This window comes from Cyrtonyx montezumae, unplaced genomic scaffold, assembly GCF_038088225.1.
Source record: "Cyrtonyx montezumae isolate F1298 unplaced genomic scaffold, pur_monq_1.0 scaffold_7, whole genome shotgun sequence".
NCBI lineage: Eukaryota > Metazoa > Chordata > Aves > Galliformes > Odontophoridae > Cyrtonyx > Cyrtonyx montezumae.
This window is the reverse complement of record NW_027072078.1, coordinates 34,354,130-34,380,285: the sequence shown is the minus strand read 5'-3', so window position 1 is coordinate 34,380,285 and position 26,156 is coordinate 34,354,130. Positions and strand designations below refer to the sequence as shown.

At 43.8% G+C, this 26,156-nt stretch overlaps 1 protein-coding gene across 1 annotated transcript; it reads right to left on the bottom strand.

The window, feature by feature from the left end:
* Nucleotides 1-1,507: 1,507 nt before the first annotated feature.
* RIF1 (replication timing regulatory factor 1) lies at nt 1,508-25,948 on the bottom strand. The gene is made up of 35 exons (XM_065751368.1): nt 25,802-25,948; nt 25,404-25,482; nt 24,616-24,712; nt 23,182-23,312; nt 22,699-22,793; nt 21,379-21,568; nt 20,825-20,917; nt 20,588-20,726; nt 19,026-19,177; nt 18,563-18,677; nt 17,552-17,725; nt 17,205-17,315; nt 16,906-16,968; nt 16,454-16,554; nt 15,963-16,049; nt 15,452-15,525; nt 15,143-15,323; nt 14,585-14,692; nt 14,198-14,347; nt 13,082-13,181; nt 12,162-12,426; nt 10,853-10,895; nt 10,320-10,522; nt 9,818-9,917; nt 9,497-9,640; nt 8,543-8,685; nt 7,493-7,582; nt 7,322-7,376; nt 4,018-6,774; nt 3,356-3,493; nt 3,026-3,103; nt 2,824-2,939; nt 2,247-2,400; nt 1,863-1,953; nt 1,508-1,737 (listed from the first exon to the last, which is right to left on the bottom strand). Exons 1-35 carry the CDS (start codon nt 25,897-25,899, stop codon nt 1,508-1,510), a joined length of 6,945 nt encoding a protein of 2,314 aa, XP_065607440.1. The 5' UTR covers nt 25,900-25,948.
* Between the last annotated feature and the right edge of the window lie 208 nt (nt 25,949-26,156).

Sequence of the window (26,156 nt, the reverse complement as noted above, 5' to 3'; positions counted from 1 at the left end):
CTTCTTCATTTCCAAAGCGTATCTGGAAACTGCCTGCAAACGCAGAATGCTTTAAACACCACCAAAGTCAAACACGGGTCGGTACTGCTGAGCTTCCGTACTATGACTACCAGCCATGACCTGATTCATTCTCCCATAAGGAGAGAATCTCTGTGGGCTATTGTGAAACGGTTAAATGCATTTGTTTTCCATGTTAACCCAAGTTTATCTGGAGGGGGTGGTAAAAAGGAGGGGGAAATCTCACAAAGCAAAAGCCTCTTCCTTCTCTCTGCTTGCTAAGCTCTGACGAACGTGTTCTTCATGCAATTGTTCTGGGGTCAAAGTTGTTACTTGTAAATTAGTGACTAAATAAAGCTCATGTTCCCGCACCGTGTTTGTTTGATGCTCTGCTTCACTCTGAAGAGTGGGAATCCATCTTTTTAAACAACCATTTAACATCCTTGCTCGGATAGGTCCCCAAGAGGCAATTAAACCTAAGGAGGTAGATTTGGAAGCAGCGTTATCAGGGGAAAAATGAAGCAAACCCCCCAGTGCCAGCCACGTGACTGCTGCATCAGACACTGCCAGCCACTCACCACCAGAAGGGATCTCGTCCCTCCTTTGAGATCTCTGCCTCAGCCAAGGTTCCTCCCACCCTTGAGACTCCAAAGCAGCTCAGAGGAAGGGATGAACAATTGGGAAGCGATTTGTTCCACTTCAGCTTAAAGATTGACATTAACAACTCCGGGAACTAATTGCAGTTTTATTTGCACACGTTCTAACACTTGCACCGATTCCTTTCCACAAATGTCCAATATATACAAAATCAGATCTCGGGTAAAAACTGAGAACTCTGAAGGTCTCTGAGGAGCAGCAGTGCATTCCATGCCATTAAAATCCATAAATTATTAACCAACATTTGCACTCATAAGCCTATACATAATATACAAAGAACCCACGTCTAATCCATTTATTTCCACCAAGGGAAAAGGATCTTCTCCAGCCCAGGAGCTGCTGCAAACAGAGCTGTCAGAACACAGGGAAAGGACAACGAGTTCTGCAAACTCTCTCACTGCTTCTGTCATCAGCTGGAGTGTGACTGGTGTGCGCACGGATGGATGTCACCATCAGCACCACCACTGCCACTGCAGGGAACAGAGCAGAGCAGCTCTCATCACAGAGTTTACAGCAGTAAGAACACTTTGGGTTTGAAGAAAAATAAGTTAACTACTCTGTTAGTTTGGTGGCCCAGTCTTTGCCATTGCACAACTTGATCGAGTTCTCTTTCTCCACCTGAAAGAAACGTGTATAGCAACGTAACAGAAATCTCTCTAATGGGGGATAAACAATCCTACAACTTAAAAAAACAAAAACCAAAACCAAACAGGAAGAGAAGTGGAGCATGATCCATTTTTGATCACAGAGGTGTTAACAGATCTCCTGTACAGGGTTAACTCACCAGTAAGAAATCTAAGCTCTGTGGAAAAACTCCTAACAAAATTCTCCTTCCTTAGAAACTCTTAAGGCACTACAGAGGGCTTTCATGGGGTGGCGACCTCCAGCGTGCCCTCAGGCTCTGCAGGATGCAGTCTGTCATGCTGGAGAGCTTCTCCTGCATCTCAAACAGCTGGCTGCCGGGGTAGCAGCCCAGGTCCTCGGAGGCGAGCTGAGCAGCAAGCACATCCATCTGGCTCAGGAGATCTGCACGGGGTGGGCTGCTGCTGCTGCTGCTGCTCAGGGCAGCGGGGTCACCCAGATCTGCAAAGGAAGGGCAGGGCAGTCTGGGCGTGCTGGGAAACAGCCAAATGAGCTCCCCTCACCCCCTCCGTTTCACAGTGCCTGTCAGCTTCCCTACAGAAATCAGCTGTTCCATTAGGAGTTACCTGCTGCAAGTTTCTCCTCGTCCCCAGAAGGAGATTTTTCCTCTGCACAGTTTACTGTCTTCTCCACATCTTCACAGCCACGAGATTTCGCCTGGGGATTGATCTGGGAGAACAGAGACACACGTTCGGAGCTACACAGTGGCTCTCTGGTGGGACGTGCTTTCCCTTCACAACAAATGCAGTCATCCCCACGAAGAGGGCCATAACACTGCACCCTCAGTGCCCACCTCAGGTGGGCACTGAGGGTGCAGTGTTATGGCCCTCTTCGTGGGGATGACACAGCTTAAAGTGCTTTACTAAGAGAAAATACCCCAGTCACAGCGAGCATCAGCAGCTCACTGCGTTACTCTACTGGCTTTTGGGGAGCCAGGATTCAACTTTTACCTGCTGCTCGTGATATCCTTTGAGAGCTCTTTTAACATTGGATACCTTCGGAGCACGGATGGGAAGGGTTTTGATCTCTGATGCTGTCAGAGTGCTGAGGTCTCCCACTGTCTTTATGTTCTTGGCTCGGATGAGCTGCCCCAGACCTCTGGCACTGCAGCAGGGGAGAAAAGCTGGTTAATTCATTCCACCAACATAAGGGAAGATGCAGCAGCTGAGCTCCTTGGTGCCTGAATGGCTCAAGTGCCAGAAATCAACCACACCTCAACCCGAAATCCCACCGTGCCTGCAGCAGGAGGACAGCAGCACTTCAGCCACCCCCTTCAATCCACAGGAAGCTCCCATCACTTTGTCACAGATCACTAAGGCCCATCTGCTCTGTCTTGCACCCCACGTGAGCCCTGGTGCAAGCTTTTGCTTTTCACAGTTTTCCCAAACAGACCTCTGGAGTCACTCCAGCACTGCTGGGAGGAGAAGCAGGGGGACAGAGCTTTGCAGAAGGCATCTAACACATCCCTTTGCTGTTGCTGTTAAGATCCAGTAAGAGCTCAGCCTGTTAAAATCACAACACACTTACCATATATTTGATGTGATCTGAGGTAAAATTACATCAACGGGTGCCTTGCACCCCACTAAGGCAGGATACACACATTCTGTTGGGGATGGCAGCGACTCCTTCACCATCTCTGTGATCTGAAATAACAGAAAAATTATTAGATTGACCATCACACAACTGAATCCAAGAAAGAATAAGAAACGTGAACCAAAGCATTTCTTACTAAACACTTCTTTGAGCTCTTAAATTTAGGGTTACGAGATCCTGGGGACAGAAATCCTTTGGTTGGAGTGGTAATGTGCTGGACAGAAAAAGAGGAAAAAAAAAAGGTCTCTCAGGATTGTAAGAATTCAATTAATTGTTAACTTTTTAGCTACCTAGCTTAGAGCACGTCGGCCTGCTGAGTAACAAAGCGAGCCACAGGCCAAACCACTTAACACCAGCTCTCAACATTACCTGTTTTCTACCCTTTGCTCTTACAGCTGTCTGCAGGAACTACTGAGAAACTGAAGACTTATGACATACAAGGGAAAAAAAAAGCATTAAAAATTACCTTAGTCTGAACATTAGATAAGATTTTAAGACTTCGTGAGGAGGGTGAAGAATGGGATCTGATGACAGGGCTCCTCCTGTCTATGTCATCAGCCAGTCCTTCTTGGTAAATGGGATTTGCAAAAGAGACACGACGAATCTGTTGTCAGAGAGAAGTAGTTTTTAATAGCATGAAGCACTGCACTCTGCTGAAGGAAGTCTGACGAGGCAAAATAACTGTCTGAAACAGATGAAGTCACTGAGATCCTGGAAGCACACTACTCACACCAGGGTTAAAGCCATGATTTAGGGCAGTGTGATGAGGTCATGGTTGGACTCGACGGTCTTTGAGATCTTTTCCAACCTGAGTGACTCTGTGGTCCTATCATTACAATGGCTTTTGCTGAAGGAAACATTTCCTGCTTCCCAGCAACCCATTGCTGACTTTGCAGAGCCACTGCAACTCAAACAGGCAGATCAGGGGGGGGTCTGAAAACAAAACTCCTGAGCTCCCAGTAATACAAGGCTGCAGATGTCTGCACAGTGCAAAACCATCTGCAGGACCTCATCTGCAGCGTTCCTCCATTTAGAAGTGAAAAACCAGAGCTGATAACGGCACGCATTTGGAACTCATTGCACTACAGGCACTGTTACCAGCTCTGAACAGAATAAACTGCACAGTACCTTATTAGCAGGAGACAAGGAATCTTCGTCTTGGTGCCTTTTTACACCTCTCTTCAGGATACTGGTGGATGGAGAAGCTGAAGGAGACCACGTGCAGCGTGCCTGCACACTGTTAGGGCTCTCATTCACTGAACTGAAGGAATCCAGACCTTCTGGCTTCTGAGGTGAAGCTGTACTGCCATGTCCTACTGCCTCCTCGCTGCCTACAGCCACGTTCTCAGGTGCTGTCATTTCAGCTTCAGGCACTTCCTCTCTCATCTCCTCATCCGGAGTAATGCAAACTTCTCCCTGAGCATCCTCAGCTTCCTCCTTGTTGTCCTGACTGCTTTCTAGCTCATTCACCTGTTCTGTCTCAGGTTTGCTACCGTCAACCAATGCCTCAGGGATCCCCTTCATTTCTCCACTCTGACTTTCCTCTTCTACAGCTGCCTGTTCTCCACTTTGATCCCCAGCAGCCACAGAGCTGTCACTGGGCTCACCCGAAGCACACTCAGACACAGACACCTGCTGCTCAGCACTGTCATTCTTATCAGCTTCTTTTATTTCCACTACAGAATCACTAATTTCACCTGCTGTATGTGCTGGATTCTCTACATCTTCCTCCTTAACGCCAGAATTTCCTTCCAGATCATCTTCACATTTCCCCTCTCTTTCCCAGTCCAACATACTGGACTCCTTTGCAGGAGGCAGTGGTGTGCTCATGGCACAAGGTGTGATGGACAAGCTCTCCTCCAGATTCGAGCTGCCAGACACCTGTGATGTATTTTCAGCTGTTGGAACTGGTGTGGTCTGGGGCTCCAGCAGTTCAACAGGACCTTCATTTTTTGACTCGCTGAGAGATGCACTTTGCTGCTTCAACCTGTTCGAGCAGCAGTCACAGCTCTTTGCTCTTCTCACCCTTTTGCTTCTCTTGTGCTGACACTCCTGCATTTGCCAAGAGGAAAGATCACCACCTGAAGTGTCTGCTCCTTGCACACACTGACGCTGAAGATGCGAATGCTGTTCCACAAAGCTTTGCTTTTCAGAGCATTTATTTTCCTCTCCTTTCAAAGCCACCTCAGACACATGTGGGTCACTGGAAGACTGTGCCAACGTACCAGCTTCGCTCTGCTCCACGTTCACACGCTGAGCATGGGGTGAAGTGTCTGAGCTGGCAGAGCCCTCAGCCTTGCCAGCATCTGCGAGCAGTACTTGATTTGCCACATCAGATGGTGCAGGTATCAGTGCTGGATCTGTGCTGCCTTCACTGCTTACTTCACTTCTGTTCGTTTCCAACAGATCCTTACTTTCATCTACTTGAGAGGACACCTCATGGCTTTGGCTTCCTGGCTGGATATCCTTCCATTTACCTTCAAGAGAATCACTTCTGTTTCTCGTTTTTCCAGATTTTTTCTTTAAACTTTCTTTCTTGGTCTCAGAGCCATCAGCCTCTGCATTTTCTATGCTGGAAAGCAATCCCTGTGAACTTCTTCTGGTGTGGTACCGTGGCCGTTCCCTTTTCTTCTCACCTACTGTGTCTGAGCTACGGTGCTGACCTTCCACATCTGTCTTCAGTGCATCTTCTGACTTCCTAGCGCTTCTGCTCACCTCCTCACCAGGACCCTTCGGAGCAGGAGGCTCCTTTGAGCCCACGTCCTCTGCAGCAGGTCTCTCGCATAAGCTGCTTTCTTTTTTGCTTGCGTATTCTGAAGCTCTCCCACAAACTGCTTTCTGCTTCTGGGACGCGTCCTCTTTAGTCTGGGGCACCTTCCTTTGCAGAGCTTTTTCATCATCTTTACGTCTGTCTTTTTTTTGGCAGCCATCCTCCTTCTCCTGACTGCCTGCTGCCATCTCTGCATTTTCCGACCGTCGCCGTGAGGAGCGTCTCAGTATTTTCTGCCCCTGACTGTCCTCCCCTGCTGCCCGTTCAGGGGACACAGCTGTCTTTGGGGGGGTGTTTTCTTTAGAATCTGTTTCTAACGCCCGGACCTTTTCTATTTCTGCCACTCCACCTTCAGCTTTTCTGATTTCAGGCTCTGCAGAGCAGGCAGGTTGGTGCTGGGCAGTGAGAACACGTTCCGTGCCCTCCATCGCACACGACAGCTCAGCACTATTTTCCATGCTGTTGGAAACAAACGACTCTTGTGTGCTTCTTTCTTGTTCTGAGTTAGACCCCAGCCTGGACCGCTTGCTTCCTTGCTGTTCCACTTTACTCTGCCTTCTGCGCGTCCCCCTTCGTTTTGCAGTAGAAACGTGCTCTGCTTGTGAAGAACCTTTGTTCTCCTCCTCAGCCTTTTCTGGCTTATGACCAGCCTTGCCCGTATTTGTATTTCCCCGTTGATCTGCCACAGGAGCACTTCGAGACATCTCTGATACACTGCTTAATGCTGAAGGGCTGAAGGGCCTGCTCTCTGAGCTATCAAACTTCTCCAAGGTGATAAAAGACTGCCGACGGCTCGCGGGCTGCGGGGTTCCAGAGATCACATCACTTGAAGCAGAACTGCTGCTCATATTCCAAGTGTTTTCATTCCCCGAGGACTCCTTTGAAGCTGTTTCTGTAGCACTTTTCTCTAATCCCCCTCCAGCTGATGACTCCTCTTCAGTGACTCCATTTGTACCGTCCCTTTGTGATTCTCCTTTGCTGTTTAAAGTGGAGTTGTTCTCTAGGTGAGCAGCAGACTTCCCTTCCACATCCTCCAGAGGATTATCCCCTTTGCAGCCCCCCACGATTCCACCTGAATCAGTGATGCAGCTCCTTCCACTCTTTTCATTTTCTTCCTGTTCCAAAAGCAGCAATTTTTGGTTTTGACATTACATAAAACACAACCAACCTCATCACAAAATGCTTTTTTCCCCCCTCAAAAATTTCCAATTTCATCCCCCTCCACCCCTTGCAGCTTCAACCATAAGAAGCTTGTGCCTTAAGTTCAGGTGTTTAATAACGCACCCTTCGTTATGGAAGGTAGAACACAGCAGAAAGAACACTGTTTCAGATTGAAACCCGTCGATGGGAATGAGGGACAAACCTCAACAGCTGTCAGAGTGTTCCAGAGTTACATAACTGCTGTGTCCTAACCATGCAGAAATGGGGAAAACAGGAAGACCACAAAACAGAGTCTTAAAGATTAATCAATATGGAAAATGAAACGATTGCTGTCAGCAGATATGACTTTTTTTGCTATTCAAAGACATTTAAGAACCACTTATTAATCAAGGACAGTAATCAAGGGATTTTGCCATTACCAGAGCAACTGTTACAGAGAAAACATTAGCAAAATGGTTAGAATTCTGATATCTTAACTCCCATTACACATTGAGAAATTACCTGAGGATTGTTTTTAACATCTTCCTTTGCACTTTCTATTAAAGATGTCTTTTCCCTAAAATAAAAGTTCATTAAATTAGAAGTGCTACAAAAAAAAAAAGAAAAAAGAAGAAAAAAACAACAAAGAAAAGGGGACACCTGTAACATATATACTGTCCCCCTTTTACTTACAAAGAATCCTCCTGGCTCTGAGTATACTGAGAAAATAGGGTAGTATCTTGTGAGGAGTCTAAATTGTTGTACATAGCAGGAATATCAATTCTGAAACAAAACCAGAAACCATTAAGTTGGAATATTAAAAAGTATATGGGATGAGACTGGGTATTATGATGCATCACAAGACAGCAAATTCTCGTTATGAAGTTGACTTCTAAACTCTTTAAGACTACTCAAACAGCAACATGCATTACAGGATGGACTGCTGTAAAAGAAGCAATGCAGCATGTACCGAGAATCAGGAGACTCTGTATGCACACACTCCACTCCACACTCTGGAAAAGAGAAGACACAGTATTGCTATCTGCCACTGCAACCTCACAGTCCAACTGGAAACAGAAACAAAGTGGATGCAGGTCACGACTTATCCCCTGAATGGAGGTCTATTTTCACCTGCACCCAATTTAGCCATGCTTATGGGTCAGGATCTCGCTGCCAGGAATGCATCAGCACAAGCTGACTGTGTAACCCAACTGTGCTCCTGTAAACACAACTGTACACAAGATTTGCTTGCACTGTTTTTGTGACCATCTGCCTGAAGATCCTAGTGTTATTTTCTTGCAGAGAAAGGAGGCTAATTCTAAGATTCCCATGCTATTAAATTTCTGGAACACCCTAATTTCTGACATGTTGCTGACATAGAAGTTCTCTTTCAAAGAGAAGAGTTCTTCCTTCAGATCAGGTTAGAACACCCTCTGATTTCCACAAACTAAGAAAAATGTCAGCTTTTATTTCATGCTGCAAGAATCACAGGGTACAAACGTGACCTCCAAGCATCAAACAGATAACAGAGCATATTTAATCCAAGCAGGAAATGCAGAACAATTTGATTTTTTTAAGACAGTAACACAAGGAATTTTGTTAGTTTTAAACGTTTCAACTTGAAAGGAAGACAAGGAAACAATTACACACAGTAACCTGAAACACAGGACTTGAAGCTATTTCTATTTGATATATTTAACAAAAGGACTTTCCACATTAAGTTTAGAAGAATGAATGACAAACCTCTTTGACCGAAGCACTTCTTTTTGATGTTCTGTCAGTACTCTTGCTTTTGTTTCTGGGGGAATGAACACAAAATCAACAGATTTCTCCTCTTCCAGAAGTATGTCACTTTTAGGCTTCGAAGCTGAAAACTCCAGTTTCAACTATGGGAAGGAAAAACAATTGGATTGGAAACAAAGCAGTGGAATTGAGAACTGTTGAGTCACCACAGTGCTACGCATGGCTGCAACGTTACTTGAAGCATTTGCTTCCTCTGCATCAGCATCACACAAAAAGGAATACCAGTGACCACTTTGGGGATCATTTCAGAACCCAGGCCGTGATCAACTGCCTCAGTCTGCAGCACAGGACTTAAGGAATGTCTGAGTGGCTAACAGTGAGAGCTCTCCTGTGAAGAAAGGCTGAGGAAGATGGGCTTGTTTAGCTTGGAGAAGTGGGGAAGATCTCACTGCAGCCTTCCAGTACTTGAAGGGAACTTACTAGCAGGAGGGGGACAACTTTTTACAGTGTCTGAAAATGACAAGACAAGGGGGACTGGATTAAAACCAGAAGAGGGGAGGTTCAGGTTAGATGGTAGGGAGACATTTTTAACTCAGAGGGTGGTAAGGCTCTGGCACAGGCCAAAGATTGCTGATGCCCTGTCTCTGGAGGCACCCAAGGCCAGGCTGGATGGGTGGCAACTCTGCCCATGGCAGGGGGTTGGAACTAGACTGTTTTTCAGGTCCCCCACAACCTAAGCCGTTCCATGACTGTGATCTATCAGGCAGCCTTCCATGATCCCTCTTCCAAACTCAATCCATACACTTATCAGAGAATTTAAACAGAAAAAAAATCGAAGTGTGCTCTACAGATATGTTTGTAAGAAAAAAAATTCAAATAACTTATTAATTCTAGCTCAAAATTTCCAACAGAAAAACAGATTTTGAACTTTACACTTATCTGTAAACACCTCACCTTTGCAGATGTGACTTGCACATTATCAGACTTCTCTTTCAGTTCATTTTTTAGTTCACTTGTCTGGGCCAAAATAGAGTCTCGTTTCTGACGCACGTTTACCTCCATCCCACTCAGCTTTGCATCCCACTGGGAGTTTTCTGTCTATTCAAGTAAAAATACAGTGAGTACATTGTATGAAGCACGGTTTGTCATTCTGGACACCAGGTCACAGCAAGCCAATTCCTTTTAAAATCAAAACCACCCTTAGCAGTACCTTCTGAATAATTCCCAGGACGTCACACACAACTAAACACCCACAGGGGTCAACAAAAGATTTACCTCATCAGAGAATGGGGTGCTTTGTTCCTCAGCTACCTCGATGCTTTCAAAGCCAGGCAGCAGGAGTGGCATTTTCTGTTTGGCTCGGCTTAACACAGGTCTGCTCAACAAAACAAGTCAGGCTCATGAGAAGCATGCAGCAATGGGAGCAAGCACCCCAGCTGTCAGTACAGGCAGAACATCAACAGTGTCCAGAACAATGCATGGTATATACCCTGAGAACTCTTCCTTGTAAATGTTACAGCCCTTGGCTGCAGAATTAAGTGGAGTCTGTAGACAGATGCCAAGGCTTATTCCTTGAACATTCTTCCAAGCTCTCTAGAAACCACATATTTACATCACCCTGCATAAGTAAGCAACACACTAGCTGTGTTTTCCTTCCCCAGCCACACACTTCACTAAGGACAGCTCTTAGAGCCAGGGAGGCCCTGCTTCATGCTGCAGTGACCTTGTGCTGTTACACAATTCACACAATGTATACAAAACCAACACTGTATCTTACTTTAACTCTTCAGGGTACTTCAGCGAGGCAGCCTTAGCAAAAGTGGAGTTCCAAAAGCTGGCACACTGCTTGCGGATGGGTTTGCTCTTATGCTGAAACACGACACAGAGCAATGGAGCAAGCTGCTCCAGCAGCTCGCTGTCATAGCAGCCCGTGCAGTGGGACTGCAAACACATGATAATCTCAGCCAGGAGTTTTTCAAGCTGAAGAAGGGGAGAAATAGGCATGTATTTTTTAGGGTTTCATTCAAATAGGGCACGTATTCACTGTTTAAAACTTGTGATTTAAGAGCAACAAACAGATAACCTTTTTACCCTGTACGACAATGGTAGCCTGAAGAAAACAGTTTAAAAACTACACTACAGAACAAGTCTCACTACAGCTTACATTCCCTTTCTGCCCCAGTAAAGCGTGGCTTAGAAATTAAATTAAATATCTTCACTATAATTTCATCCAGAATCCAGGCTGAACACAAAAACCTCTACACAGCCATGACGTTTCCCAAACCCCAACTACTTCTCTATCAAACTCACCTTGCTGTTAAGATTACTGTATGCTTTGGGCACATCAGCAAGCCTGCCAAAACAAAAAAAATTATGAAGTCTTTTGCTCCTATTTAAACACAGAATCCCAAGCACTGCACACTAGTTTTAATGCACAACTCAAAGGAGTAATGCTGTGAAACAAACCCACTGTGCAATGCTTAAGTTTCCTGAATTAAGAGTTTCAAGGAAGGTGATCCTTGAGCTTCCAGTGACAGATGTTAAATAGATGTCAACTTCAAGAACGACTGGAAAGATAAACAACTAGCACAAACTTGCTATTAATGCACATTTAGAATTGCAGGAGCTGGGTTTTTTGGGGGGGATGTTAAAGAGGTCCCCCAGTCTGTTGCTGAGCCACTGATTGAACACCTGAAGGAAAAATCTGGTCAGCTCTGGGAGCACAGGTGAAAGCAATTCACCTGCATGACCAGAAGGGGTGGAGCCAGGCTGCACCCCTCTTAGACCTCATTTAAGGGCTGACTGCCACTGAGGAAGGATCTCTCATCGGAGATCCCTCCTTTGGAGTTCTTTCTCTGTGAGCCTGGATCCTCAGAGACAGGTGAGCACTCATTTTTCCCTCCTTTTCTAACATCTTGTTTGTTTCCTTTGCCTTTACAGCTTGTGTTTCCTTCTCTCAAGAAAATATATCACTTCTCCTATTTAATGAGAAACTGCACAGAAGATGGCACTCAAAGCAAGGCAGATGAGATGGGAGACAGAGAGGTGGTATCCAATTCAACCTCACACAGGAGCAAGTGGGTTCGTTCTGCCAGGGACTGAGATTTTAGACTACAGTCCTGCTTCAGATTTCAGTAACAGCCACAAACCCACATTTACAGGCTGACCAGAAGCAGGCTACCCTAACCCTCTCTCTTCCCAAGAGGCTAGAAGCTGTACTCTAGCTCTCTCCTTATCCTGAAGAAAGGATTCAGGCTCCGTATCACCTACAGAATTTATCTTCTTGGCAGCCCCTCCCAATCCTCATCCCAGGAAGAAAAGCCATAAAGGGTTCAAATAAGAAAACCCCAAAGGAAACAAGAAGCACACAGCAAACATTTCCTCTCTCTGCATAGCCCACTTACATGACTCTAACGTACTTCAGTTAACTGTGATGAGAGTAGATGGTGCCCTGAAAGCTGTCAGACTCTGAAGCTGCAAGTTCTTACTGCCCTAGCTCCATCCTAGCACGGGTGCTTTGAAAGCCCTGAGCCACTTACAGTGCTCTGTGCTACACACTACACAGGGCTGCACCACTATGCAGTGAATCCAGTTCTCCAACCATTTCTTAAATACTCACTTTGTTCTTTCATAAAACACTGCCAGTGGTTTTGAAAAAATTGCAAACATGGTCCCAATCACTGAAGGCAATGAAACGTGGCTGATGACATTGTGAAGAACAGCAATAACTGAATGACCAATGGAGGCCAATGGTTCTGGGCAGATTTCTTCAGAACTGAGCGCATGGAAGGAGTCCAATAACATTACCAGGAGCTTGAACAGGGAGGAGAGCTTCCCCAGGGGCTCCCTTTTCTTCTTAGACCAGTCTGTTGGTGTCTGTGGAGCTGAATGTCAAAAAGAGAAGATAAGGTTTTCCCCTGTACAACACGCATCACAACAAAACACATTTGAACTTCCTTTCTATACAGGAAGCAGAACTTTGATTCCTAAACTGTAGCTGCATATGAATTGTTTTGAATCAGATCTAATAGAAAACATACACTTCCCAATGCATAACTTAATCATATTATTACAGACACAGCTCTAACTCCTTTAATTTGTATTTACTGCTCACCCAAATGACTGTTGTTAAGCATCTCTAATGCTTCCTCACAGAAGAGAGCAGCCACACTAGAGCTGTGAGCTGGTAGGTGTGAATCCAGGCAAGGGGGAGGGAATTATCAAGTCTGATTCACAGTGAAGTTTCCATCATGTTTTTGCACACCACTATTCCCCATCAAAGCATTTCACCCTTTCAGCAGCCCAACATTACGTCCTCTAAGACGTTCAGCGAGGGACAGAAAATATGAAAACAGTTGTATACTCAATTAATTCATTTTGGAAATCAGTTCTTTAGATTTTTCTCAATTCCTTAGCTAAGATGAAAAGCTTATACTGACTACTGATATTCTACAGTCATCACTTCCATCTACATCTCTAATTTCCAACCAATGCTGAAAGAAACCAAGAGAAAACCCCAATATTCAGATTTTCTCTTACATCTATTTTTTGGCTGATATTTAATACCATAGGGTGCAAAGTTGATGCAGTCCACCATAACTGACACAACATGGGTGAGACCATCCAGCATTGCAGACATCTGAGGAGGAAACAGAAGTCATCAGCAAAGCCCAGACAAGCTATGATGGCAGAAAAACTGTGCTGGCCACTCAGCACAGCAATGCTAAATAGCTTTTAGGTTTAAAAGAAGGCATGAAGTTTTTGTGCATTGTCAGGTGAGGCTAAAATCAGCTTGCCTAAATGTATTTTAAAACAGACTTAAGATTCAGACTTCCCAGTCTGTACAAGTGATACATAAACATACATCATCTAAGGAAGAGAAACACTAACAGGTAGCTGTAAGGTGCATACATGAAGAATATTAAGGCAAAACATGTCACCAAAGCTCAGTGTGCTCAGTTTGATTTTCAGGAAAGCCACTGTAGCACAGCAGCAAGATTTTCATCTGAAGAACTACATTCTGGAAGCACAAGCAATTGCTAATACATACAAAGAACAGTTTAGAGCCTTTTTTTTTTTTCCTTTCAATCACAAAGGATTTTACCTTCTGAAGCTAACATTCACTGACACCTACAGACACTGCTTCCCCACGACATGCCCTTGCAAACAGGCAAGAGGTGATGCAAAAGCTTCCTCTTCCACAAGCTTTACTGGTAAAGTCTAAGTTACAGTGTGCTGATAGTACCAGAGCCACTGAGCAAATTGTGCTGCCTGAATGCTCCACTGTCCTTCCTCACTAAAACACCTCTTGGTGGCACTTGTTAATTCAACCTAAAGGTACATTGTGTATACAGAATTTCAGCTGGGCAAATCACATTTACCACGATGATGACATTCACCAAACCAGCACTACTTAAATGTTTGGAAGCCAAGTCCAAAGACTCAATTTATTTCAATTTTCAAGCACTATCACTTATTTATAGTCTTTTCTTTCAATTTATTCCTAGTTCAGCTCCCAGTAGTAAAATGAAACAGCTTTAAGCCACACCAGACACTTTAGATCACAGCAAATACTCCGTTAAAGTTTACAGACTCTTGTAAAACTTAAGTTTGCTGAAGTACTTATATAGTTCAATATCACTGGTTTATACTCACTACTGGAGTTTCACCTTCTAGCCCAGATATTATTTTGGCACACAGTTCTTCACAGCACAGGTTTTCTTCTGCTGTTGCAACTAAAGCAGCACAGCGAGCAAACACTCTGTACAGGTCCGACCAAGCCCGCAGCAAGGATTTCATAGTTGGCTTTAACAACAAAAAGAGAAAGTGTTTAAGTGTCAACATCAGAGCATAGAGATAAAGATGTGCTTTAAGTATTCTGCCATCAAAACTCCAAAACTCTGCTATTGAAATTCCAGTCTCAAAGCAGTGGTCTTTCGTAGTGCATGCTGGTAAAAGCAGCTCCACTCTGAGATGAGCTAGTACTTGGCAGTTTTAACATAACCCACACTGCTTCTATCAGCACCAGGTATTGACAGTTACCTGTGGAAACTCCTGAACAGGGAAGATATGGGATATAGGCAGCAACAAAGCATTATAAACAGCATTGAAGTTGTGCTCCAGGGCATCACCTTGATTCACTTCATTAGTCTGCAATGAGAGAATGCACTGGTGAAGCAAATTACATCCTTCTGAATGTACTTGTTTTGTACACAAGCTGAACAGCCAAGGAAAAGGAGTATGAAGAAGCATGATTAATTTATATATTTCAGCTGCAGTGATGCCAGCAATGTACATAAAACACCTAAAAACAGCCTGCAACAGGTACTCTTAAGATCTTTACATTTCAGAACTACACAATGGTGATTCAATGTTTCCTACACTGCAATGTACTGAACCTGTTGAATGACTGTATCACTGCAAACTTTCAATAACAATACTGCACACATTCCAGTCCCATAAATACCACCACAGCTTATATAATTTTACCATCACAACAAGCAACTCCTAATAGGACACCAGGAGAAAGTATAAGCAAAGAACTTTGGTGGCTTTTTTTTTGGGGGGGGGATGGGAAAGTGAACCAAAAAGCCACTCTACCCGATTAATCCAGTCAGTCAGAGGGTTAACAACAACACTCCACATCCTCCAGAGATGCTCCTTGTTTTCCACCTGCTTGGCATTCTGATTAATAACACACAACACAGATTCGCTGAACGCCAGTGGAGACGTGGGCCCGGATAAAACATAGTGCATCAGAGTTTCCAGAATTATGAAGAACCTAAAGAAGGAAAGTTTAAAAGATGAGACTTTTTCAGCTGAAGTTAGGAAAAAAAACCCATTCTATACAGTCTTCAGCTCTAAGGAACCTTGTTATTGAAACAAAAGCCCATAGGAAACAACACATACCTCTCATCTGTTACACACCACTCCAAGAGGTTGTTATGGAAAGGCAGCTGAACTAAGAACAAAGCTGGTGTTCCCTTGTAAAAAGGAATTGAAGAGGTCAAAACAAGAAATACACTGATCAAATGAAACAGCTGTCTCACTTGAGCATGCACGTACCTTCTGTAAGCCAAAAATTTACCACTGTAGTAACAGTAAACTGTAAACTCTTAACACTTCAAAGCAAAAACCAGAGGCAAACACTGGAGAAATAAACTTCTGCTTTGATGGGATTGTGAAGGAAGTGCAATTAAACTACAATTAAAGTAACTAAACACCTTTAAAAGGCTTTGCAGTACTTAATCATCATGGCCTTGACACAATGTGTGAAGACAGGCGTACATCATGCAAGCACTGCACACTGTAGTACAAGCAAGAAGTACAGATCTTATGAAGTACTCTGCACATTCTGCTGACATGGCATCCTAATGCCTTTAACCATAAAGACAAAGTTCTGGAAGGAGGGCAGACTTACATTTAAAAGATCCATATCAGCAATCTGGTAAGCTGGTGATCCCAATACTTTTGGAGGTAATTCCTTTACAGTAATATCAATGAGGGACTAAGGTAAGGAGGGGAAAAGAAGAAAACAATATCATTACGTTTTTTCCTTCCTTTGTGGGCACTACTACTTTATGTAACACCACAGATCACAAGCAAAATAGTAACACTGCCTCTCTTTAGGACACAACACACTGTGAAAGTAGCAGCCGCTTAAAACAGGTGCTAAGAGTCGTACACCCACAACAAAGCACTGCTGACGAGTCTGAAAGGCACTCTGAAAGAAGCCCTTAAGCAGCACTGGGACATCAGATCAGAAAGGCATAACTTAGTAAATACCAATCATACTGGTCCTTAAGAGACCATTCTGAAAGAATAATCTGATAAAAGATGCACTACCAATCAGAACACAGAGAACCAATAAGAAATTAGATTAAAAAAAGTAAAAAGAGAACTCCAACCTACCAGTACTTTCTGCACAGGAAGAGAATTCGATCTAACTATGTTTTTTAAGGCCTGGAGTAACATAGTCAGCATTTCTGATCCTTGCTTTTCTTTCTTGTTACCTAGAATAAAGCATACTTACAGTTAGAGCAAAACAAAGCAGTGGTCACCAACCATTATTTAAAGCTTAAATATAACATATTGTAGGAGCACAGAACACCCCATGTGTATTTATAAACATACTCCAGATTGTTCATCAAATGAGATACCAAGTCCCTCTGAAGGGCAGTGTAACAAACATCACAATTCAACAAGCCCTAATTTTTAACCACCTTCTTGCTGCTCACATTCAGCTTTGACAAGTTAAAAAGAAACAACAAAAAACCCACTGATGCCTAAGAGCTGGTTTCACTAGCAATGAAATAAGTTTTCCTTAAGGCCAGCAGTAGCACAGAAAATAGTACACGTCTTACCTGATTCAATAGCTGTTTTCACATGCCCATTTATGTCCTTCCAGATGTGATTCAGCATAGAATCTGCAAGATAATGACATTTCTGTTAACTGTGCAATAGAAGCATTGGAAGTTTAAATACACACTGGGTTAAACAATTGCACTGATGTGAGCAGGAACTGAAATAAAGAGAACTTGGTCCAAAAGCTTAAGTAATATCAGCAGTGGGATATTACAACAAGCAAACATGTCTTCCCCTATACTTTCATCCCCAACATTATTAGCAGAAAAACAGTAAAATTTCCCCACTAAATTCTTACCAGGAACTTCTTTTCCAACAGCAATAAATCCATCCTGAATTGCATTTATAAACGTGCTGGCGTGCTTACAAAAGAAGGATGGGCTACCAATCAGGGGGTGCTGGAGAGGCTCTAGGAGGAGAACAAAGCCTGGTCTGTAAAACTCTTATTTCACAGTCTACCATTAAGATTAAGCCTTCAAAAGAAAGCAGCAGTGTGCTTTCCATACAATGAAAAGCAACAAAACTTTCAATATGAAAGATGACAACTAAATATTTAAAGTGTTTCACGCTAATGGATACTTCCTGAATCCGACAAAGTGATTCATTTCACATCATGCAAAAGTACACTGAGAAAACATAAAATACCTAAACTCAGCACGAGTTCGTTTTGCTTTGCAAAATCTAAAACTTCTGGTCCCATCAAGAAGTGAAGCAGCATCTCAATTCCCAGAAGCTGAATGGAAGGAATTGCCACCAGTCCTGCAGTACTAGAATTCAAGTTCATCCTTGGTGTGGCTGGACTTGCAAATGGATAAGGACCTAAGGGGGGGTGGAATTAAAAATTAAAATGTCACCTGGTATTTTATATATAGTAAGCCATAGAGGAAAGATCCAGTAGACCAAAATCCCACACTGGTTAAAGGAGTAAGCCACAGGACAGAGTTGGCTGAAGGGACCTCTTGCATTCTTATCCTAAGCAGATGCTTCTATTCAAAGCAGTGTTTAACACTGCAGAAAGAAGCATGAAAAAAATTCAGACACCAAACTTGATTTTGGCAAACAGAAGCTGCCAGGGAAGCTGTGGCTACAGAGCACGTTAGATACACTATGATATACACACACACCTAGGGTGCCCACACAGTGAACTTGAGGCTTCTAATTATGGCAGTCTAGAACTACACAAGCTGAGTGCTACGTTTTCCACGCAGAGGAGAGGCAGTTTCTCATCTGATTTAAGGCAAAGCCCAAGTTAGTGTGATTTTACATAAAGCAAGAAAGTTATTCACGTGTTCATGATTACTGCATTACTGCTCAGGCACAAAATGAGACTGGGACAGAGAGGGAGCACATATCAACACAAAAAAAAAAACCCAAAGTTTCGATTCAAAGCTCCTCTGAAAAAGTGAGTGCAAATCAGGGACACAAAGGACTGCCCCTCCACATAATCAGATGAGCACGATTTTGTAAGCATGGGATGCTGCCCTCAACAGCCCCAGTTTTAACCAGTGTAAATCATCACCTCTGAAGTTGTCTGCATGCTCACCTGAGAAATGAGCTCTCAGTAACAATCCAAATGAAAAAGCACAAACACATTACACAAAACATCTCAAGCTCCCATGTTTAGGATACAGGTGAAACAGGCTTGTCCTTCAGTACCTGGTTTCTGTTGAGTGTTTGCTAAATTTGGGTTGGATGGCACACGTGAGGGAGTTCCTTGTAATGCAGCACAAGAATCCAGACTTAGAGTACTCTGGATTAATGGTATGCAGACCTGCAAAGATACCAAATCCCAGTGAGTGTGACACAAGCCATAAGCCATAAAGGACCCACATACTGTGAATATCAGACTGCAGATTCCTACTCAGATGCCTTTATGACATGCAGATAAATTCTCAAAGTCTTTTAGAACTTCAAAAGACAACTGTACGTATATATAGTATACACACACGTGCAGCATGCACCCACAAGGCAGACAGCTCCTTAGGAGTTTTGTATCAATAATAAACTAGAAAAGGGAAAAGCAAGTGCAGGAAGAGTTATGGTAACAAGGATTGGACTCAGCATAGTTATGCAATTAGTGTTAAGTGTGCAAAGCTATGACTGTTTTCAGCTTAATTACCTGTTCAAAGTTTGCAGGCAGTTGAGGTCCCAGCCTCATGAGTAAATACCACCAGACCTCCAGCTTTGTCAGTGCCAAAGCCTCTGTTCTGACATGGATTGAGCTCAGTGGCTGCATCAGCAATTTCAGCCTCTTAGCACTGCACAAAATATCTTAAAGAGTAAAAAAAAGAAAAGGGGGGGGAGGGGAAAGTTATTTTAAGCAATACAATTAAATGATTCAATTGCAAAAGGAAACTTTCAAGTCTATGTTTCTTCTTTCTGTTTTAGCTCAACCTAGAAAACCACTTTGCACAATTAAAGTACTTTGTAACCACACTGAGCTTTCAGACTACTTCACCACACTGAGTGTTGCCTGGAATGACACTGAAAATTAGAAGGCATCTCCTTCCAGTCTGAAGTCTACCAGATACCAACACAAACAGAAGGAAGTTCACTTTTGCTTGTGATGTTAAAGAGCAATACTTGCCACTGCAGAAGTAATACATGCGTTCAGAATGTTTGAACTGCAGAATGAACACGGCATACTGAGGCCACAAGCAATGTAGCACCGAAGCAGAAATAGCCTAGCATTTTTGGGCTTATATTTGCTTAAGCCTAAGCAAGCACTCAGAGAAAAATGCTTAGCCAGCTCCACAGCTTCACAAGCTGTCCACCTGCAATTTCTAAGGAGCTGCTGACAAAGACTGCTTCTGCAGCATGCCATCTTTGTGAGCCATGATGAAACATGCCACTTAACACTGGTAATGCCATGGATTTTATCTTCTGCTAGAAGCACAGAAGATAAACAAGATCTTTGTTAACCCATCCATGGGAAACAGTCATCTGGACAAGTGATTAGATGGAAAACAAATCAGAACAACCACTTAAATTCAACCAAACAAAGAAGTGTCAGCATTTAGTTTTCACTTCAGCATGGGAAGTACAGTCAAAGTAGAAGTTTAGGTGGATATCAGGAAGCACTTCTTTACAGAAAGGGTTGTTCAGCACTGGAATGTGCTTGGCAGGGAGGTGGTGCAGTCACCATCCCTGGATGTGTTTAAAAACCATCTGGATGTGGTGCTCAGGGCCGTGATTTAGTGGAGGGATGTTAGAGTGAGGGCACTATGGTTGGGTCATGGTTGGACTTGGATGATCTATAAGGTCTTTTCCAACCTGAGTGATTCTATGCTAGACTTTTTTAGGGCTCAGTCACAAATTTTGAACAGATTTTAAACAGTATTTTTTCCCCTCACACCCTCAGAAAAGTGAAGAAGTGCTCTTCCCCAGTTAATCTACGCAGCACAAGGTAAGATCTGCATGGCTTTTGTCTCCAGTTCACTGCTGACAGTTTGGCTCAACGGAAGCATTACAAACAAAGGCATCCAATTTTATCCATTTCTGCTAGTAGCAAAATTAAGAAGAAAATACTGATCAAATTACATAGCATATATTGTTATGTCTGTACTGCCTCATACACAGCTTTGATCTCTGTAAGAAAGAAGGAAACAATACATACACTTTCAGTTATGTAAAATGAATACCCAAAACAAATGAGGTCGACTATTTTTTGAATCTACCTACCTGGATTTAGAGCAAAATTATCTATTAGACTCTTCCATGCAATGAAAGCTATCTTCTTGACCACTGGTGAGCCACTACGAAATCCAAGTTCCTCCAACTGCAGCAAAGAATTGATGAAACTGCCACTTCGATGCAGAGTCTGAAAACAGAGAAGTTTACCAAGTTATAATTGTTACGTTGTCAAAATGACACGATCAGAACTCCTTAGAGAAGCAGAATTACTGCTTTTCTGCTTACCTTCCCGAGTAACTTGACAAACAGTGGCCACAATTTTAACACATACGTCTCATTCTTTGTAGAAAACAATTTCTGAAGTTCTGAAAATAATTTCTGTAGATAAAATGAAAAATGACTGATGAAAGGAATACATTCAAGTCATTTTATAAGCCACATCCTCAAACACCTGGAAAGACACAACCAACCTGTTATTTCTAGATCTGAAAAATATAACTTCTTACCACTCAGCATTTGCTGTTGAGGCAAACGCTGCTGCCACGTGGTTACGTTCTTCCTTGAAAGGAAGAGCTGGCTGCAATTACTCTTACTGATCCTTAATTACTTGTAGCCTCTCTTGTTTAGCTTGAGAAAGGGGGCATGAAATTGCAGCCCATTGCTTATGATTGTAAGGAAGAAAACAGGCGTTTCTGAGAAACACTGAATGAAAAAAGGACTGAAGAATGTCCATATCCTCCAACAAGGCAAATTCAACACACACTGGCAGCAAGAAGTGGCTCTAGACTACAAGAACCTAAATCCCTTCCCTGGATGAGAAGCACAACGCTTCCACTTACCGTGGTCATGAGATGCTCAGTTACAGCTGCCACCTCCTGCTGTTTCTGGAGCAGCAGTGGCATGCCTATCTCCAGCGCGGTGGCACCTCGTAGCTGCACTTTGTGGGCTGAATGGACCACCAGAGGAATGACCAACTTCGCCCACCTCACAGCCTCTTCTCCCATCTGGGCTGGAGCTTGCTCCATTAAGCTGAATTCAGGAAGAAAACAGAGGCATTGCAGATCACCAGCAGTCATGCTGCTCACATACCCAAAGACAGCCTCAGTTTAACCACTAAAAGTCCTAGTTCAACTTCTGATTTAAAGGAAGTCATCCTGAACAATCTTAGAACATCAGACTTAACTTCAACTGCAACAATGAGATGTATTTCCATCTCCTTTGAAGCAGAACTGACACTTACAGCTGTCCCTCCTGCTCTACCAATACTTTCTGGGCACCTGAGCTGAACTGGAAGCCAACACAAAATACATGAGAAACAAAACGAAGCGTTACTAAGCGTAGTGCTTCCCACAAACAACTGTGACACACCTCAAATTTGCAAGAGGTTGAAGTGCAGTCAGGCAAATGGAAATAGCTGAAAAAAACAACAAAACGATGAAAATATCCGACTTCTGTGCTAGAGAGAATGGATGTATAAGGTATAAAATAAGCAAACAGTTACTCCAACTATTTTGCTTTAAAAAGTAATTGCAGTTCGAGTCAGATGCTGGAAGTTCTGCCCTCACAGAGATGTAATCTGAACATATTTACTAATAAAGAGACTAAATAAAGGCAAAAATGGACTATTCTAGCACTGCTGACCAAATCAATGCACTCCCAGCATCAGTCTGGAAAAATCTGCTTTGGAAACGATCAGTACTCTCAGGTTTTAAGCAACAAGGAAAGACATGTTTAAACATAAACACATACAGTGGCCAAGAACTTCCCAACCAAACGGGAAACGTAAGCACATCACTGTGAGGGGCACAGCAGGCTCTAGAAATGATTCTCAGGAAGCCATTAGAAATGAAAGCAGTGTGAGTTTATCAGGATACTGGCTGCTTTCTGTGTCAGAATCAGTTGTCACACTACCATAAGCAGAATATTTTGCCAACAAAGCAGTTCAGAACTACCAGCTAAGAGACAGAAAGGGTCATCTGCACAATTTCACTGCTCTGTGACACAAGAAGTTGTGGGAAACAGCTCTGAACAACTGAAGAAACATTCAAAACATTTGTCTTCAGAACATTCGGAGCCACCAAGACCACCAGGGACCAATTTCCCCAGTAGTTCTCCAAACATTGGGCATGTTTAACCAATCAACACTGCCCCACACGTACCGTATAACAACATTCAGTGCTTCATACTCCACAATCATAGACTGTACATCTCCCTTAGTAAGTATCGTTTCCAGTGTAGAAATAAGACTGGGCACCTGAGGAAAACACAGGAACAAGTGAGCTCAGTATGTAAATACAAATACTTAAACTGGAATCACACTACCCCACTTCCCATTACAGAGCTCTGTGTCTGGATTACAACAGCTCTGGTTTAAGAGCAGAGCTCTGACCAAGCAGGAGTGCTCGTAACATTTCTCTCCTATGCTGCTCTGCAGCTATCTAACAGAAGCACTGCAGCTTCTCCCTCAAAAGCAGCAAGAATTAGTCATCTTTTTTCCCCTCTCTCAGAAAACCCTTTTGATTATTCCAAGAACTTAAAGCCTACGTTCTCCATCGGATTCAAAAGCTTCTGAGCAGACAGCAAGAGATGGTCAAAGTCTCAAGTCCCTGGAAAGCAGGCTACAAAAACATGACAAGACCTACCTCCTTTTTAACTACTTCAGAAGGAAACGTCTGCTTAGAGATCACCCAAAGTGCTCGAGTGCGAGTGTTTTTGTCTGAAGTCTTCACAGCAATGCTGTTCAACGTGCAAAGCAGGTCTTCCACTTCAGGTGCTGAAAGCAGAACACAGCACTCAGTGCTTATGTAGTCCCACCTAACTTCTTCACAAGCTTCAGGTCACTTTGCTCATTTAACATTACTAGAACAAGTAATCTATTCAGCCAGACTGATTAATACCTTAAACACCACTTCCCAGTAATGTTTGGAGTTTCTCTCAAAATGAACTAGCAAAAAAACTCAAGATGTATTAACACAAGTAGATACTACCAACATGCAACTAGAGTGTCCTCAGAAATCAAAGAAACATCAAGCCAGAGGATGATTCTACCTAAAAAGGATTTAGAGCTGAAGATTAAATAGTTATTCAGAACTTCCAGGATCTCACGTGACTTTACAAAGTACTGATGAATTCAATTCTGCTGCCACAATAGGATATTAAAATAAGGCCTACAGGAGGCTCCATTGGAGTCACTGTCCTTGGAGGTCTCAAGGAAAATCTGGATGCTGTACTGATGGTTTCGTGGGGGAATACTGCTGGTAGGTGGGTGGTTGGAATGGATGACCTTGGAGGTCTTCTCCAACCTTGGTGATCCTTAGAAAGCTAGAGCTGAGCTAACAGTGAGCTCATAACACAGGAGTAAGGCCAACACAGAGCTTATGTGCAATTAGGAAGACAGATGAAAAACACATATTTCTTTGAAATTTATTATGAATGAAGCCTAATTTCTTACAAATTTGGCCCTCCTGAGTAAGTGGCCTCAGATCTGAGAAGCGTAATGTCACATACACTCTCAGAGCACATACACTTCTTGTCCTGTTTCTCTGACCCTCCACCTATTTTCAGGCCCTAATGCTCTCTAGCAAATTTGACTGCTGTTTACCAACTGGTTAAAAACATATGTATACAGGGGAAAGTAAAGGGACAAATCAGTCTACAGTTTGAGTAATAGGAAGGCTTGAAACTCTGACAAAACTGTCCAGAAGCAATTCATCAGTGTCACTGTCAAAAACACACTCTGAACACCCATAGGATTCTGTTTGATTCATTCTCCATGACATGACCTGTCCAACTTCTGCAAACCGAAGCTCAGGGCACACAGACCTCACCAGGCTGCTTCTCATCATGTTTTTGGAACTGCACACACCCCATGAAAAGCTGCAACAGGTAAACCCCAAAGCCCACCTTGTGCAAGAAGGAATGAGAAACTACTCATACCACTCACTACAGGGGCAAAATTAACGTTACTTGGGAACTTTAAACTTTGCTGATCTGAAAGCATATGCTAACAAGGAAAGAAAGTACTACGATACAGATACACCTTACAGCAGCAATTGCACTGAAGTACGTTTGCTTACCAGATAATTCAGATGTGATCTTTGAATTAAAGACACAGAACCCCAAGGCCTGTAACGCTGCGTTACTTAGCTCTGAATTCTCACTAGAAATGTGTGCCTGGAAAAAAAAAAACAAAAAAGGGTTATTTTTATATATCTGTGGATATTTCAACTTACAGAAATAGATGCAAAGCATCAGCTGTCTCAAAACCAACAGTTCTGCTGAATAAAGAGGGAGCTGTCAAGAGGTACATGCTTGATGGACAATGCACTGCATAGGAAAGTTTTCCTGTCTATACACCCCTCCAGATCATCAAAACAATGTGCTGTACAGAAGATGCTTCCAATCTCCATAATTCAGGTATCTTTACTGAAGTATGCATTGACATCAGAAGTTTTGTCTTTGCTTGTTCACATAGTGCTACCTGACTGTCATAAAACACCTGAAATGCAGGGAAAATAGGTGGCCACAATCCTTGTGCTGATCTTTCAGAAATAAGATAAAATAAAGTGCCATTCAGCACCAATTCTGAAATCCTGAAGCTTTAGAAAGGCAGATAGGACACGCTGTATCTCTTCTGGAGGATTTTACTTGGCTGCATAAAATATACTTGAGGTCATCTAAGCCCCTACGCTTTGTTTTTCAGTATTAATTTCTGACAACGTGTAAAAAACGCTCTGTCCATACAAAGCATTGATGTGTGTCAACCACACACATTTGGAGCCCCAGCCACTAACCTCGAATATTGAAACATACCTTGGATTTGCTCACTGGAATAAACTGTGGCAATCTGACAGTAAAGCCGTACCTTAAACACTCTGCAAAGCTGCGGGAAGTGTTTCCTGACGCCTGCAACAAATTCTTTGCCTTCCTCACCCGACAGGCGGCTGTAAAGGACGAGCAACGCTTCCACGTTAAACACACTGCAGACATCCTAACCTTAAGCTCCTCAATCGCAACTCCTGGGCTCGAGGAGCTGAGTGGGCCGGCTCAAGGGGAAACCCTTCACCCGCTCAGGGCAGCGGGTGCCCAACCCCGGAGCCACCCATGGACAGTAAGGTCCCCTCCAACCCAACCCCCCTTACTGCTACCAAGTATAAAAGCCACCACGGAGCGGACGGCCGGAGCACGGAGGGGTTTAACCCTCGCGATCCCCCCCCCCACACCTCTCCCGCCCCCCTCAGGCCGCGTGCGGCCCGCGCTCACTTGACGAGAGAGAGATGCGCGTCCGTGAGGTCCCCCGCGGGGGCGGTAGGGTCCTGCAGCGTCTCGAGCAGCGGCCGCAGACCGGCGGCGCCGCTCATGGTGCCGCTCGCGGTGCCCCACGCAGGACGTGGGCCGGGCCGGGCCTGCAGCCCACTCCGCGCGCCCGGCGCCGTGTCCCGGGCCAAGATGGCGGCGCGCGCGGGCTGAGAGCTCTCAGCCAATGGGAGCGCGGGAAGGGGCGGGGCGGAAGGCCGAGCCGTGAGGCGGGGAGCGGCGCTGCGCGCTTTCTCCTCGCGCGTTCTCCACGCGGAGGGTCGGACCGCTTCCCGCGCCTTTCGGAGCCCGCCGCCTCGCG

Coding starts and splice junctions, on each gene's coding strand:
- RIF1 (XM_065751368.1), bottom strand. CDS start 25,899: ATGAGCGGCGCCGCCGGTCTGCGGCCGCTGCTCGAGACGCTGCAGGAC. Junction 13,182..14,197: donor TAGAAGGTGAAACTCCAGTA/GTGAGTATAAAC, acceptor TTTCCTCCTCAG/ATGTCTGCAATGCTGGATGG. Junction 12,427..13,081: donor ATATCAGCCAAAAAATAGAT/GTAAGAGAAAAT, acceptor TTTGACATTCAG/CTCCACAGACACCAACAGAC.